This window comes from Candoia aspera, chromosome 1 (assembly GCF_035149785.1).
Source record: "Candoia aspera isolate rCanAsp1 chromosome 1, rCanAsp1.hap2, whole genome shotgun sequence".
Lineage (NCBI taxonomy): Eukaryota > Metazoa > Chordata > Lepidosauria > Squamata > Boidae > Candoia > Candoia aspera.
The window spans coordinates 37,116,590-37,129,520 of record NC_086153.1 but is presented as its reverse complement, the minus strand read 5'-3'; the positions used below and the strand labels follow the sequence as shown (position 1 = coordinate 37,129,520).

The 12,931-nt window shown below is 40.8% G+C and overlaps 1 protein-coding gene across 5 annotated transcripts in view; it reads left to right on the top strand.

The window, feature by feature from the left end:
- Positions 1 to 3,601: 3,601 nt before the first annotated feature.
- The window catches only part of MAP4K3 (mitogen-activated protein kinase kinase kinase kinase 3), a 64,190-nt gene continuing 54,860 nt past the window's right edge, over positions 3,602 to 12,931 (top strand). For 4 of the 5 annotated variants that reach the window (XM_063302022.1, XM_063302014.1, XM_063302033.1 and 1 more), the window contains exon 1: positions 3,602 to 3,929. In XM_063302022.1, coding sequence (XP_063158092.1) covers positions 3,822 to 3,929 — 108 coding nt within the window. In that variant the 5' untranslated portion in view covers positions 3,602 to 3,821. The remainder of the gene's footprint in view (positions 3,930 to 12,931) is intronic. The other variant, XM_063302027.1, reaches the window with a different exon arrangement.

Genomic DNA, 12,931 nt, shown 5'->3' with positions numbered 1-12,931 from the left:
GGTTTGATATGGCACCCAAAGACCTGCCATACTCCCCCACTTCATTCAGAAAGGGGTGAAACAGCTGCATTTTAACCCCTATTGTTTTAAAGTTTTTCTTCATAAACTCTTTGGCACAAGCCACATCAGAGTTCATCCCCTTAGGTCGACCAACTGACCTGTTTCACTTTTGGTGTACAGGTAGTCCTTGAGTAACGATGGTAGTTGGGTCCAGGATTGCTGTCTTAAGCGATGCAGTTGAAAAGCGCATCAACTGACCGCATTGCTAAGCTATGAGAATTCAAGCAGTCCAAGTTGCCGTCGTAACCCCAAGACATGTGGGTCATTAAGTAGAAAGCAGTGGGAGTACCCAGTAAGGAGCATGGGGGTGCTGCAGAGGGATGGAGGAGGCCAAGTGCAGGCAACATGTGAGTTGGGGGAGGGGTTGCTATGGGCACAGGTGCATGCATGCAAGTGCAGGGAGACCCGGGAAAGGAGGGCCAGGGCAGTGCGTAGGAAGGCAGGGGGGACTTACCAAAGCGACTTGTGACCTTCCCTGGTTTCCCCATTGACTTTGTGGGAAGCTGGCAGGGAAGGTTGCAAATGGCATTCACAAGACTGTGGGATGTTGCAATAGCCGGAACTTCAAGGACCAGTTGTAAGTACCCCTTGTTCACCATTGCAGCTTCAAACGGTCGCTGAATTAGCGGTTGGTAAGCAAGGACTACCTGTTTACAGATAACACAGCCATCTGTCTACATTTGAAGTGGATTTGAGATACTTCCCCTACTGCAGTGAGAACAGCCTTGCTGTCAGTCATAACAGAACCAAGTAGTGGTTTTGTCAAGGGGTTCTCTTTTTTGATGCTCCTCTTGGGAAACTGATGGTATTTGTATCAATTGATCAGTCAAATACCTGCCTGTCTCTTTTAATATTTTTACATCCTGGAATAAACAGACAAGGAGCATTTCTCTGCGGACCCCAAGTCTTACAAATGCTATTTTGTGTTTTGCCAATCAGAATGGTAATAAGCATGTTCTATCAACTATTAAGGTGAGTGACGCAAAGGCCATGAGCTCTTTGATCTACGGCATAAATTCAGACACTTATTTAAGTGGCTTTTCTATCCAATTTCTAAGCTCAGCTGGCTTTGAAAAAGCTCTGTCCATAGGCTCTAACTTGCCTAATCCTGTTTCAAAGCATGTACTGAGAGATGTTTTCTTTTTGGAGGAGCCCTTGTTCAGTAGCAGAGCACCCATTTCCAGAAACAAGACTGGTCTCCTGTTTGCAATTTTGCAAGAGAGTGTCAAGATTTTACTGCAGGCATAATAAGCATATAAAAGCAATAAAAGATGGTGACAGAGAATATAAATAGTGCCTCTTTTATATGCCACAAATGTTCAGTGTATTTCCAAATATAATGCATGAGATAATTATGTGCGGAGATGACCGTGGCTATATACTTAACTATAAATAGAGGAAATTCTAAATAAGGCTGTGATGGAAGAGTTTAAAAAACATTTCCATTCATACGTTATGTTCAAAAACCTAGAAATATTGAAATATTTTCTGTATCTCTCCTCTAAGTGCAAAAGAATTGATAAAACAACTATATCATAAAAAGTAAGATGGAAAAGGTGGGTACTATCTTACATTTTTAAACCAGCCTATTGGCAATGAATGAGCTATCAAGATTGATTACCATTCTCAATCTAAATAATCCCATAGTATTTTTTTAGAAATGTGCTTTTGATCATGGGTACCTATCTTGGGTTTTAGTTTTATCTTTGCATTTCTTTGTGGTTATCTTCCATTCTTTTATTCATTTGTATTTTGTTATTTATTATTAGGTTGCTGTTGCTTCTTTCTGTTTTATGTTATTTGTGGCCCAGAGTCCCTTTGAATTGGGGCTGGTTATAAATTCTGTAAAATAAATGAGTAAATAAAATAATGGCAAGTGATATTGATGAGTAAATATACAATATAAAGCCACATAAAATAACATCTTGTACAAAGCATGAGTATATCCCACGTTTTCTACTGTACCGGTTAACTTCAAAATGAAAACTGCTAAGGAACAAAAACAGAAGACCCCTCTTATGGCCATTTTTCACCAGCCGGACAGTTCAAAACATATGGATGAGTTATTGAAATGATCCTATATCCCATGACATTTATCATCTAAGTATGTAGGATACTCAACCCTGGATAATGAAAGAGCTAATGTATGTTATAACAGCTGTGAGAGTCTTAGGACCCAAGGATGTGTAGCCAATGAGATTTTGCTTTTATTTTTTAGATTAAAAATGTATTATCATTTATGTATAACTTTATGAAGGTTGCAGTGTTGAGAAACACTGTTCTAGAAACTAATTAGTTAACACTAATTATATGGATATTATTTATCCAAGATAGGATTCATTCCTCCCTCCCCAACACAATATCTATAACTCCAAGTTTTATAGTAAAACTGTCTTGGAAAGAATATTGTCCGAAACCACTGTCAGCCGATGAATATGATGATAAAACAAATTATCTGATTCAGTATAAAGCAGCTTACTATGTTTCTTACAGCACAAGCCTACACATACAGGAATGACTCATAACATTTTGCTGCCAGAATCCAACTCCTGCCTTCCTAAATCAAGGTACAGAACAGTTGTGGCTGCCATTGTATTTTGGTGTCTAAGACAGAAAATCCCTCTTCCTACCTCTGGAAAAATAAAATAATAAGCATTTAATAAATAACAGCTTTCCATTTTATGCTCTTCATAGTTTAAGTGTCAGATTTACAGCATAATCCAAATGTTAGTAGAAACATTGGACTTCTAGAGATCATACAGCAAACTTCTTAAAAATGGAAAGGTAGGTTACCAAAGAGCAGTGTGACAAGAACAGGGTGGTCTTAACTTCTTTACTCAAATCTTATGATTTGCCACAACAGGATTTTGGTGCCTTCCTAAGATGGAATCGCCCTCTGCTCTCTTGCTCAGGCTAAGACAGTCAGAGCCTGCGTAAAAACCAGTCTCGTGTGCAGTCCAATTACAGAACCGGAGCCTTTCCTCTGCCACGCAACCGTCTTCCAAACAAACATCAAATTGCATGGCAGTGTCTCACCGGGGGTCCAAGTGATCTTCGGTCCTAGAGCGAAGGGTCAGGATAGCTGGGGAGTTGCACTCCTACCCCACCGAAAGGCGCCTGGTGGAAAAACGGCTTATATACAACGGCTTATATACACTTACGTGAAAGTCAAGCCGCTGAAACGAAGTGCGGCGTAAAGCGCAATGGACCGTACTGAAATCAAGTCTGAAGGTTTGCACGTCCTTCTATCCCACGAAGACTGAGAAGGGTCCGCCGATCTTCCAAGCCAGGAAGGTACTTGTGGTCCCAGATTCACCGTCGCCCGAGCACTGGAAGACCGAAGTCGCCAAGGCCACACCGCTGTTGCCGCTCTTGAGCCCGACTATTTGGCCTCAGAGTTCTCCAGGCCGCACCCCCTCGAGCATGCCCAGACGCTTGCCAGCCTCACCTTTCCCTCACGCCGCCTCTACCCCCCGCCCGTTCCGTCCTAACTCGTGCGAAAGAGAGCCGCCGGGCAGCTGAAGGTCGTGCGCGCGTGCGCAAACAGTAACTGCGGGCGCCATGTTGCTTGAGCAGAACGGGGGGAGGTAGCGTCAGTGGTGATCGCTCCGAGTCGTCTTCTCCCTCCTCCTCCTCCCCCCCTTTCCCCCTACCCACCTGCTCACCCTCTTTCCTTCCTTCCCTTCCCCCACCTCGTGCTCCCGGGGGCTGCGACGGAGCGGGGTGAGGGGGCAGCTGCGTGCTCCGGGAGGCGGCGCAGCATGAGTGTCGGCGGGGGGCGGGTGTGCGACCTGTCCCGCAGGAACCCCCAGGAGGACTTCGAGCTCATCCAGCGCATCGGCAGCGGCACCTACGGCGATGTCTACAAGGTGAGCTGTGAAGGAAGAGTGGGCTACTTCTCCTGCCTCCCTTCGCTCTTCAACCTGCAGAGGTCCGCCACCCCGACACCCGCCCGTCGTCGGGCAACCTCCCAACGCTTCTCCCGCCTTCCCTCTTGGGGAAGGTGCTTTGAGGTGGCCCTTCCTCCATCTACGAATTTTCTGGCCTGGGTGACTTATTTCAACAGCGTTTCCTCTCCCCCCGCTCCATACCTATAGCCCCTTTTTTCTTCACCAGCCCAGTTACACGGCGGGTTTGACACACACCCTCAAATCAGGCTCTCTCTCTCTCTCTTGAATGCAGCTGAGGTGTCACTCTCCGTGGTGCTCCCTTCTAACTTTCCTTTGTGGGGGAGTGGTCTCACAGATTTCTTCCTTCTGAGTTGACATCATGTCACTCGGAGCAGCAAAAAGCCCTTAAAAAGCTTTCTGCGTGACTAACCTGGCAATTTAAGTTAACTCTGTAAGGAACTTGTTCCCTCTAACTCCAACACATGAGGTCAGGCAGGGTGATGGTGGGAGACTGGCTTGTAACACAGACCATAATGGCCAAGGCCTTTGTCAGGGTGAGCCTTGGCTTCTAGTCTGCTTGCCAAGGTGAGCCAGCCTGCAGCCTTCCTTCATGTAGGCTGGTCTTTCATCAGTACCGAACAACCCTCTCTTCCCCAGTCTGTCAGTGGGGTTTCTCCTTCCCACAGGGTACATTCAGACTAGGCACAGCTTTCTGAGCCAGGTTTGTCAGTACAAACCTGCCTCTGAATAATCCATCTCAACTTACTTCTTCCTCAGGGCCCATCAGTCAGATTCTTCCTAAGATCTATGATCATACAGTATTAAGTTTCTTCCTAGTCATTTTCTTTCATGCTCTCTTCCTCTAAAATCAGTGCTGTAAAGTTTGCTTTTTTCCCCAAGAAATATGTCAACTGATTTTGACAGTCCCTGAAATAATTTGGTGCCTGACTGAGCTTTGAGCCTAAATGGTTTTTCCTGCTAGAAGCTGTCAGTATATTTTCAAAACCAGGGCACCATAGGGTATCTGTCTTTCCCCTTCTCCTTGACTCTCCCATTTCCAGAAAGGGAGATTAAGTTGTAGGGATATCTGTTTTGGATTCCTGTTAGAAGTATTGTAGCAAAGCCTAAGCCCAATCAAAAAATGCTCATAGAGCCCTTTAGCAAAGTAGGACAATTCTTAACAACACAGTGAGAAATGAAAGGGACAATTTAGAGTTATTTATATCTCCATGTGAATAGGTGAACTGCATTTTCTCTTTTCTTAATGTGAAGCAATTGGAGAGAAAACAGCATTTGCCCTCTCATCAGTATCTCGGTTTGATAGATCAGTGTTAAAGCATGCTTTTTATTCAAGTTATAGAAATAATACTCTAGGATGTGTAATTTAATGAAAATGTTACTGTATGTTACTTCCTTGAGCATCTGTTTTGTCTTACCATCCTTATCTGGTCTTTCCAAGCAATGAAAAAACTATTATGAGAAAGAGCAGCAACAGAGAGATTACTAAATATATTTTAAGGCTTTCATGTATAGATATATATCCCAGAGTTTTACATGTTTGCTTGCAGTATGGCAGAAGAATAGATGCTCAGGAGAACTTTGAAAAAAAATCATGAATGTATCTCTTGGCATTAAATGAGAGACTAAGACATGAGTCTGAAATATGAGTCAGAAGTAGTAGCCAGGGAAATTTGCAGTCTTCGTTTGCCATCTTTAAGGAAGATAAAGGCAGTGGTAAACTTTCAGAGTTACAATACTGTAGCTTATTAAGGTGGTTTTGAGGCTGAACTAAAAAAGTAACAAAGAATTTGGGAGGAGTCTCATCATTTTTAATTATACTTTTAGAGACTTTCATGATTTCAGGACTACACATTCACAGTTTCTTCAAACTAGCAGAGAGATTTTAACTCTACAATTTTAAAGCTGAAAGAAAAGTAAAGAAGTAAATATGCAACAATTGTTTAAATTTTCCTGTGTCTAACTTTCCATTTTCCTAAAACACAATTTCAGGCTTTTTAAAACAAAAATTGGGTAAATTATTGCTAGCTTAATTTCAAACTATTAAGCTAGTATTTACTAACTTTACTGATTTCTGCTGTTTTTCAATTAAGCACTTGAATTTCAAACTTCACTGGACAAAAGTATTTGCATCCTCTGATAAAGAAATTCTTTTCAAGGTGTTGAATAGTCACAAAAGTGCTCATATAAAATGTTGCATAATACATTAGATACAGCAATGAGTCAGAAGTACATGCTTAAGTAAATCACATTCAGATTATTTTAACATTGGTTTTCTTTACATGCCATAACAAAAAAGAAACAAGATTGTGCAACTGGAATTAGTCAAAAGGCCATCTAGAGTTGATTAACCTTTCTCTAATCAACACAGTCTATGGTTAATTAATAAAAACTAGTGCCACAAAATGCTTGCCAGTGACAAAGAGCAACTTAATTTTGGTAGCTAGCAAGGACCAGTTCCAATACATACACTTCAATATCAAAATCACAAACATTTAAAAACAATGTAGGGAGGCAGATAGAGAATGCTGCTGCTTAAAAAAAAGATGTCCATACAGTACTGTATCCTATGCTAAGATGTCATAAATGGAAAGAAAGGGTTGGTGTGCACCCCCATGTATAAAACTTTGCCTAGGCATCAAGTTTAAGTATAATTCTTTTATTTTACTTCTGTGGAGCAAGATGTTTGAAAGCAGAGTCTTAACAGGTTTCTGTAATCAATGTTTAGCTACTAAGTATAGTCAAAACGTGTCAATTAGGCAATTGACTAATATTAATGCTTCAAATTAAAATGTTTCTTTCTTTGGGCTATGGCACCCACAGTGCCCAAACAACGACTTTCCAATTAGGGTATAACCAGTTGTAGCTGTTTAACAAATCTGTACAATTGGTATAATGTTTTTTAAATACGTTGCATTTAAACTTTCCATTTTTAGCATGATTTTAAAATATATTGTATGATGTGACACTTTAGTTTGAGAATTTATTCCCAGAAGTTACTGCTAATAGTTAGTATTACATTAGCAGAACTGGTAATGTAATACCAGCTATGTCTTTGAAAAAGGCTATTTTTTTGAGACAAGTCTGTGTCTAGCAATAGTCACTCTTTTCATTCTACATTTATTTATTGAGCTTCTATGTTGCCGAGTCTATTCAGCCTCATAGTGGCTTACAAAAAATAATTGAAATATCCAAGTACTACATAACTGTGTAAATCAATAAAACATTCACAATATACAACATGAAACAATAAAATATCCAGGGTGAACAATATAAACACTAAAGCATCCACAGTAAACTTTATAACACCAAACATCCACAATTTATGGTACTATAGATAAATTAAACTGATACTGTAATAATCATGAACTATCAACTGTCCCACAGTGGACTTCAGTTGGGATCAGGGATACACCTCAGCCAGGCGTTCAGATGGAAAGGTATGCATTTTGAGCAGAATTAAAAAAATTTCAGCGTGTTTGTCTAAATATAACTGTATTTGGACTCGGGATGGGCAGCCTTAGCCTGATTTCAAAATCTCTTGGTAAGTTATCAGCTCAAATCTCTAATAAATGCTCTTTATTCCTTCACTGATAGCCTGCTGCTTGGAATCAAGTGAGAGGGGGAGGCAAAGAGAGAGAGAGATTTCAGAAAGAGAACTGAGAGCCTTACCAACTTTTGGCTCTGGTCCACTCACTGCTTATTTAAGTCATAAATTAATACTATTGATGTATGGTCCTTGACAGGTTACCTTTGAAGGAATAAGCCTTTGAAGAAAAAATGGTAGAATCCTAATCTTTATTGTCATCTAAAATATGTTTAAAAAATGTGGCCCTTTAGAAATTGTTGTACCCCAATTCCCATCAGTCTCAGATAGAATGGCAAATAGTCAAGGACTGATGAAATATGTAGTCCAGGATTATTAAAAGGAAAACAGTTTTCCAGTTTATGTTCTAAAAGTAAAAAAAATGTTTAAAAACACAGTATGTTAGTTTGGCTAATGAAATCTAGATTATTCTTTGCCTCTGCAACCTGATTTATGATTGCTGACTCACAATATATATGCATATGATGCTGCAACTTAACAAGTTTACTGTGAATGTTACACTTAGAGAAAACTATATAAGGGTTTTTTTGTTGGCATATTACTTCAGTGTTTTCTTCCAAAATGTATATTAAAGGACTGCTGGAAATGTGACAATCAAGTTGGATCAGTCTTCCATACCTGGTAGAAAGGTCACAAAGCTCAACAATTTTGGAAGATCGTTCATTTTAGGATTCCTTTACTAGAAGAATGGCAGATTAAGATTTGGAGGTGTACATTGATGTCAAAAATAATTTCATAGCAAAAAAAAAAAGTTTGATACTGACCTTAATTTAATTTGGAAACTGCACATAGCCTTCTGCCACATCCAAAGTTTGGATTTTTTTTCAGTAGGTTTAAGGTTTTAAAACAGTAGATTTTTGTCTGATTAACCATAAAGTTAAGGATGGATTGTTTCAGATTAATTTGAAATTCTTGTTAACTCTTATTATTTTAGTTGTTAATTCTTACCATTTTGGTTGCTTTTGTCAACCTCTCATCAGATTCTAATATCAGTTCTTAGTGCTAAACTATAATATGATATCTTTATAACTGTAATGTCAATTGTACAAAAAATAATAGAAGGTTTTTTTTCTTTTAATATTTTGTAAATTCTTCATGTAATGTTTATGTTTGGTAAATCTTTAATGTATTCCCTTGTTTTCCTCTTTCCTTTCTATTTCTTTTTTTCTGTTTTTATTCCTCAATGTATCTTTAAAAATTAAAAAAAATAAAAATAAAAAATGGTTAAGGTTCAATCCAAGCAGACAGACTCAACTTCTGAAATTTGAAAAAAACTAAGTTGATTTCTCATCCTATTATATGCTTAAACCTCCCACAGAATTCATTTCCATGTCATGAGTAGAGTATACCTGGAAACAGCCCAATTATATTAACTCTCAGAAGGGGGGGTTATTAGTCTTTTTCTAATGGGCAGAAGAAGACTGTGAATGAGTGGAAAAAGTTATATTGGGTCTAGTAATGACATGCTTCCTTAAACAATGTCATCTTTCTTTTTTTTCTTCTCTAAAACAAGAAAAATGAAAATTAATGTACTGTTCAGCACTGCAGGATTTTATAGCCTGCAGTCCTCCAGATGTTGTTGGACTCCAGTTCCCCATCATCTAGACTATTGGTCATGCTGGAAGATGTAGAGGGAAATGGAGTCTAAAAACATCTGGAGAGCTACCAGTCCCTGCCATGTACTTGTTTATATAAGATTTACTTTTTGTGCTACCTAACTTTTCTTGAGTAGCTTATATCAGGATAATTTAATTAAACTGATTAATTGTCCTAATCAATTTTCTATGGAGCATATTGTTCAGTACAGCTAGTCCTTGCTTAACAACCCTAATTGGGACCAGGATTTCCATTGCTAAGCGATGTGGTTGTTAGGCAAAATGTCACATAACCACACAATTTAGTGATGTCAGTTTCATAATCCCAGTTGCAGTTGACCTCACACTTCTCCTGCTCTGCCACGCTGGCCTTCACTTAAGCCCCACCCACCCACCTAGCTCCCACCCATCTCTGCCCTTTTGGCTGCCCCAGGCTCCACCGCCCCTGCCATCCCACATTCTGCCACCTATGCTGCCCCCCCAGCTGACTTTTGCCGTCTTCCTCCTGCTGCTGAAGAGGCACACTCCGCCTGGCCTTTCCTGAGGCAGCTGCTGGCCACACAAGGCCTTCCCAATGTTGCAAGTGGCCTTCTGAAATCCCATATGTCCCATATGTCCTTTTGGCTGCCCTGCGCTCCGCTACCCGCAGCTGAGCTTCACTGTCTTCTTCCTTCTGCTGCTGAGAAGGTGTGCCTGGCCTGGCCCTTCATGAGGCAGCTGCTGGCCGCACAAGGCCTTCCCGATGTTGCAAGCGGCCTTTTGAAATCTCGGCTTTGAAGTCTCACAAGGCCTCAGGAAGGCCATGCACAGCCTCAGGAAGAAGGCCTTGCGCGGCCAGCAGCTGCCTCATGAAGAGCCAGGCCAGGCACACCTTCTCAGCAGCAGAAGGAAGAAGACAGTGAAGATCAGCTGCGGGTAGCGGAGCGCAGGGCAGCCAAAAGGACGTATGGGAGGGAGATAGGCGGTTGGGTGGAGTTGAAGCTTACCCTGCAGTCATAAATGTGGGCAGGCTGCCAAGCACCTAAATTTGATCACATGACTGCAGGGGCACTGCAACAGCCATAACTTCAAGAACTGGGCATAAGTACCATTTGTTCAGCACTGTTGTAACTTTGAATGGTCACTGAATGAATGGTCATTAAGCAAGGACTACCTGTAAATGCTGAATACTATTCAACATTGAACTAAGATACTTAGTAATAAAATCTGGCAAAGAGAACCCCTCATTATGTACTGAAATCTCTTATATGGAGAGAGGAGAATTCAGAGAATAAGTTCTTGACAGAAGTAAAGATTATAGGTAATGCCACAGTTGACGTAAATCTGATGAAAATTTACTGGGAGTAAATGGTATTAAACCGCTACATTCTGAATAGGCATGTATGGAATTATGTTGTTGTCATGCTACCTATACCATCCAGTTGAACAGTACAGCTAGGGATTGGTGAAATTAATCAGACTTGTGCTTTTTAGACCATATTTGTTAAGCTTATAACTTAATTTCCCACCAGCATGCTTAAAGCAGCTAAGAAGAATATAATTCCACAAAACTATTACAATACAGAATAGTGTGAAAAATTATTCTTGAGGCAAAATTGAATTTTCTTTTTTCTTTTGGCTTTTGAAGGGTACTGTATGAGTCCGTAATTCTGTTGTTGACAATTGATAGGGGTTTTATTTATTTATTTATTTATTTAAAGGCAGAAACATTGATGGCAAATGGGACAGTATTTCTTCCAGCTTTGTTTATATATTTTCAGTAGTTTAATTTACATTGAGAATTTACAAATTCCTCTCATTGTACTGCAGTCCTCGGTAGAGTTTATTACAGTCACAGACCAGAGTTAAAAATAAAACTCCTTAAAAATAAGAATAACACAGAACAGGAGAAGAATATCACAGTTAGTGGTTGGTTCACTGGTGGGCAGTCAAGATGTGTCAGATTTTATAGGACATATGACACAATTCAGCAAAGGATCGTTACCTTGTCATGGTGCTGAAGCTTGAGCACCTCAGTGATGCCATGAGCTAAACCGTGAAGGGCCACCCAAGATGGGAAGGTCATGACAGAGAGGTCAGACTAAATGCGATCCCTGGAGAAGGTAATAGCAACCCACCCCAGCATTCTTGCCATGAAAACTAAATGGATCAGTACAACCAGAGATACGTTGGTATACCATCGGAAGATGAGACCTCCAGGTCAGAAGATGGTCAAAATGCTACTGGGGAGGAACAGAGGATGAGTTCAACTAGCCCCAGACGTGATGATGCAGCTAGCTCAAAGCCGAAAGGATGGCTGGCAGACGACGGTGCTGCTGGTGAACGACGAATCCGATGTTCTAAGGATCAACACACCATTGGAACCTGGAATGTAAGATCTATGAGCCAGGGCAAATTGGATGTGGTTATTGGTGAGATGTCAAGATTCAAGATAGACATTTTGGGCGTCAGTGAACTGAAATGGACTGGAATGGGCCACTTCACATCAAATGACCACCAGATCTACTACTGTGGACAAGAGGACGACAGAAGAAATGGAGTAGCCTTCATAATTAATAGTCAAGTGGCTAAAGCAGTGCTTGGATACAATCCAAAAAACGATAGAATGATCTCAATTCGACTTCAGGTCAAGCCATCTAACATCACAGTGATCCAAATATACGCCCCAACCACAGATGCTGAAGAAGCTGAAGTAGAGCAGTTCTACGAGGATCTGCAGCACCTACTGGACAACATGCCTAAAAGAGACGTTATTTTCATCACGGGAGACTGGAACGCTAAGGTGGGCAGTCAAATGACACCTGGAATTACAGGTAAGCATGGCTTGGGAGAACAAAACGAAGCAGGACATAGGCTGATAGAATTTTGCCAAGACAACTCACTCTGCATAACAAACACTCTCTTCCAACAACCCAAGAGACAGTTTTATACATGGACTTCACCAGATGGACAACACCGAAATCAGATTGACTACATCCTTTGCAGCCAAAAGTGGCAGACATCTATACAGTCAGTAAAAACAAGACCTGGAGCTGACTATAGTTCAGATCACAAACTTCTTATTGCACAATTTAGGATCAGACTAAAGAGATTAGGGAAGACCCACAGATCAGCTAGATATGAGCTCACTAATATTCCTAAGGAATATGCAGTGGAGGTGAAGAATAGATTTAAGGGACTGGACTTAGTAGATAGGGTCCCGGAAGAATTATGGACAGAAGTTCGCAACATTGTTCAGGAGGCGGCAACAAAATACATCCCAAAGAAAGAGAAAACCAAGAAGGCAAAATGGCTATCTGCTGAGACACTAGAAGTAGCCCAAGAAAGAAGGAAAGCAAAAGGCAACAGTGATAGGGGGAGATATGCCCAATTAAATGCAAAATTCCAGAGGTTAGCCAGAAGAGATAAGGAATTATTTTTAAACAGGCAATGCGTGGAAGTGGAAGAAGACAATAGAATAGGAAGGACAAGAGACCTCTTCCAGAAAATTAGAAACATTGGAGGTAAATTCTGAGACTGCAAGAAGATCAAACCAGTCCATCCTGCAGGAAATAAAGCCAGACTGCTCACTTGAGGGAATGATATTAAAGGCAAAACTGAAATACTTTGGCCACATAATGAGAAGACAGGACACCCTGGAGAAGATGCTGATGCTAGGGAGAGTGGAAGGCAAAAGGAAGAGGGGCCGACCAAGGGCAAGGTGGATGGATGATGTTCTAGAGGTGACAGACTCGTCCCTGGGGGAGCTGGGGGTGTTGACT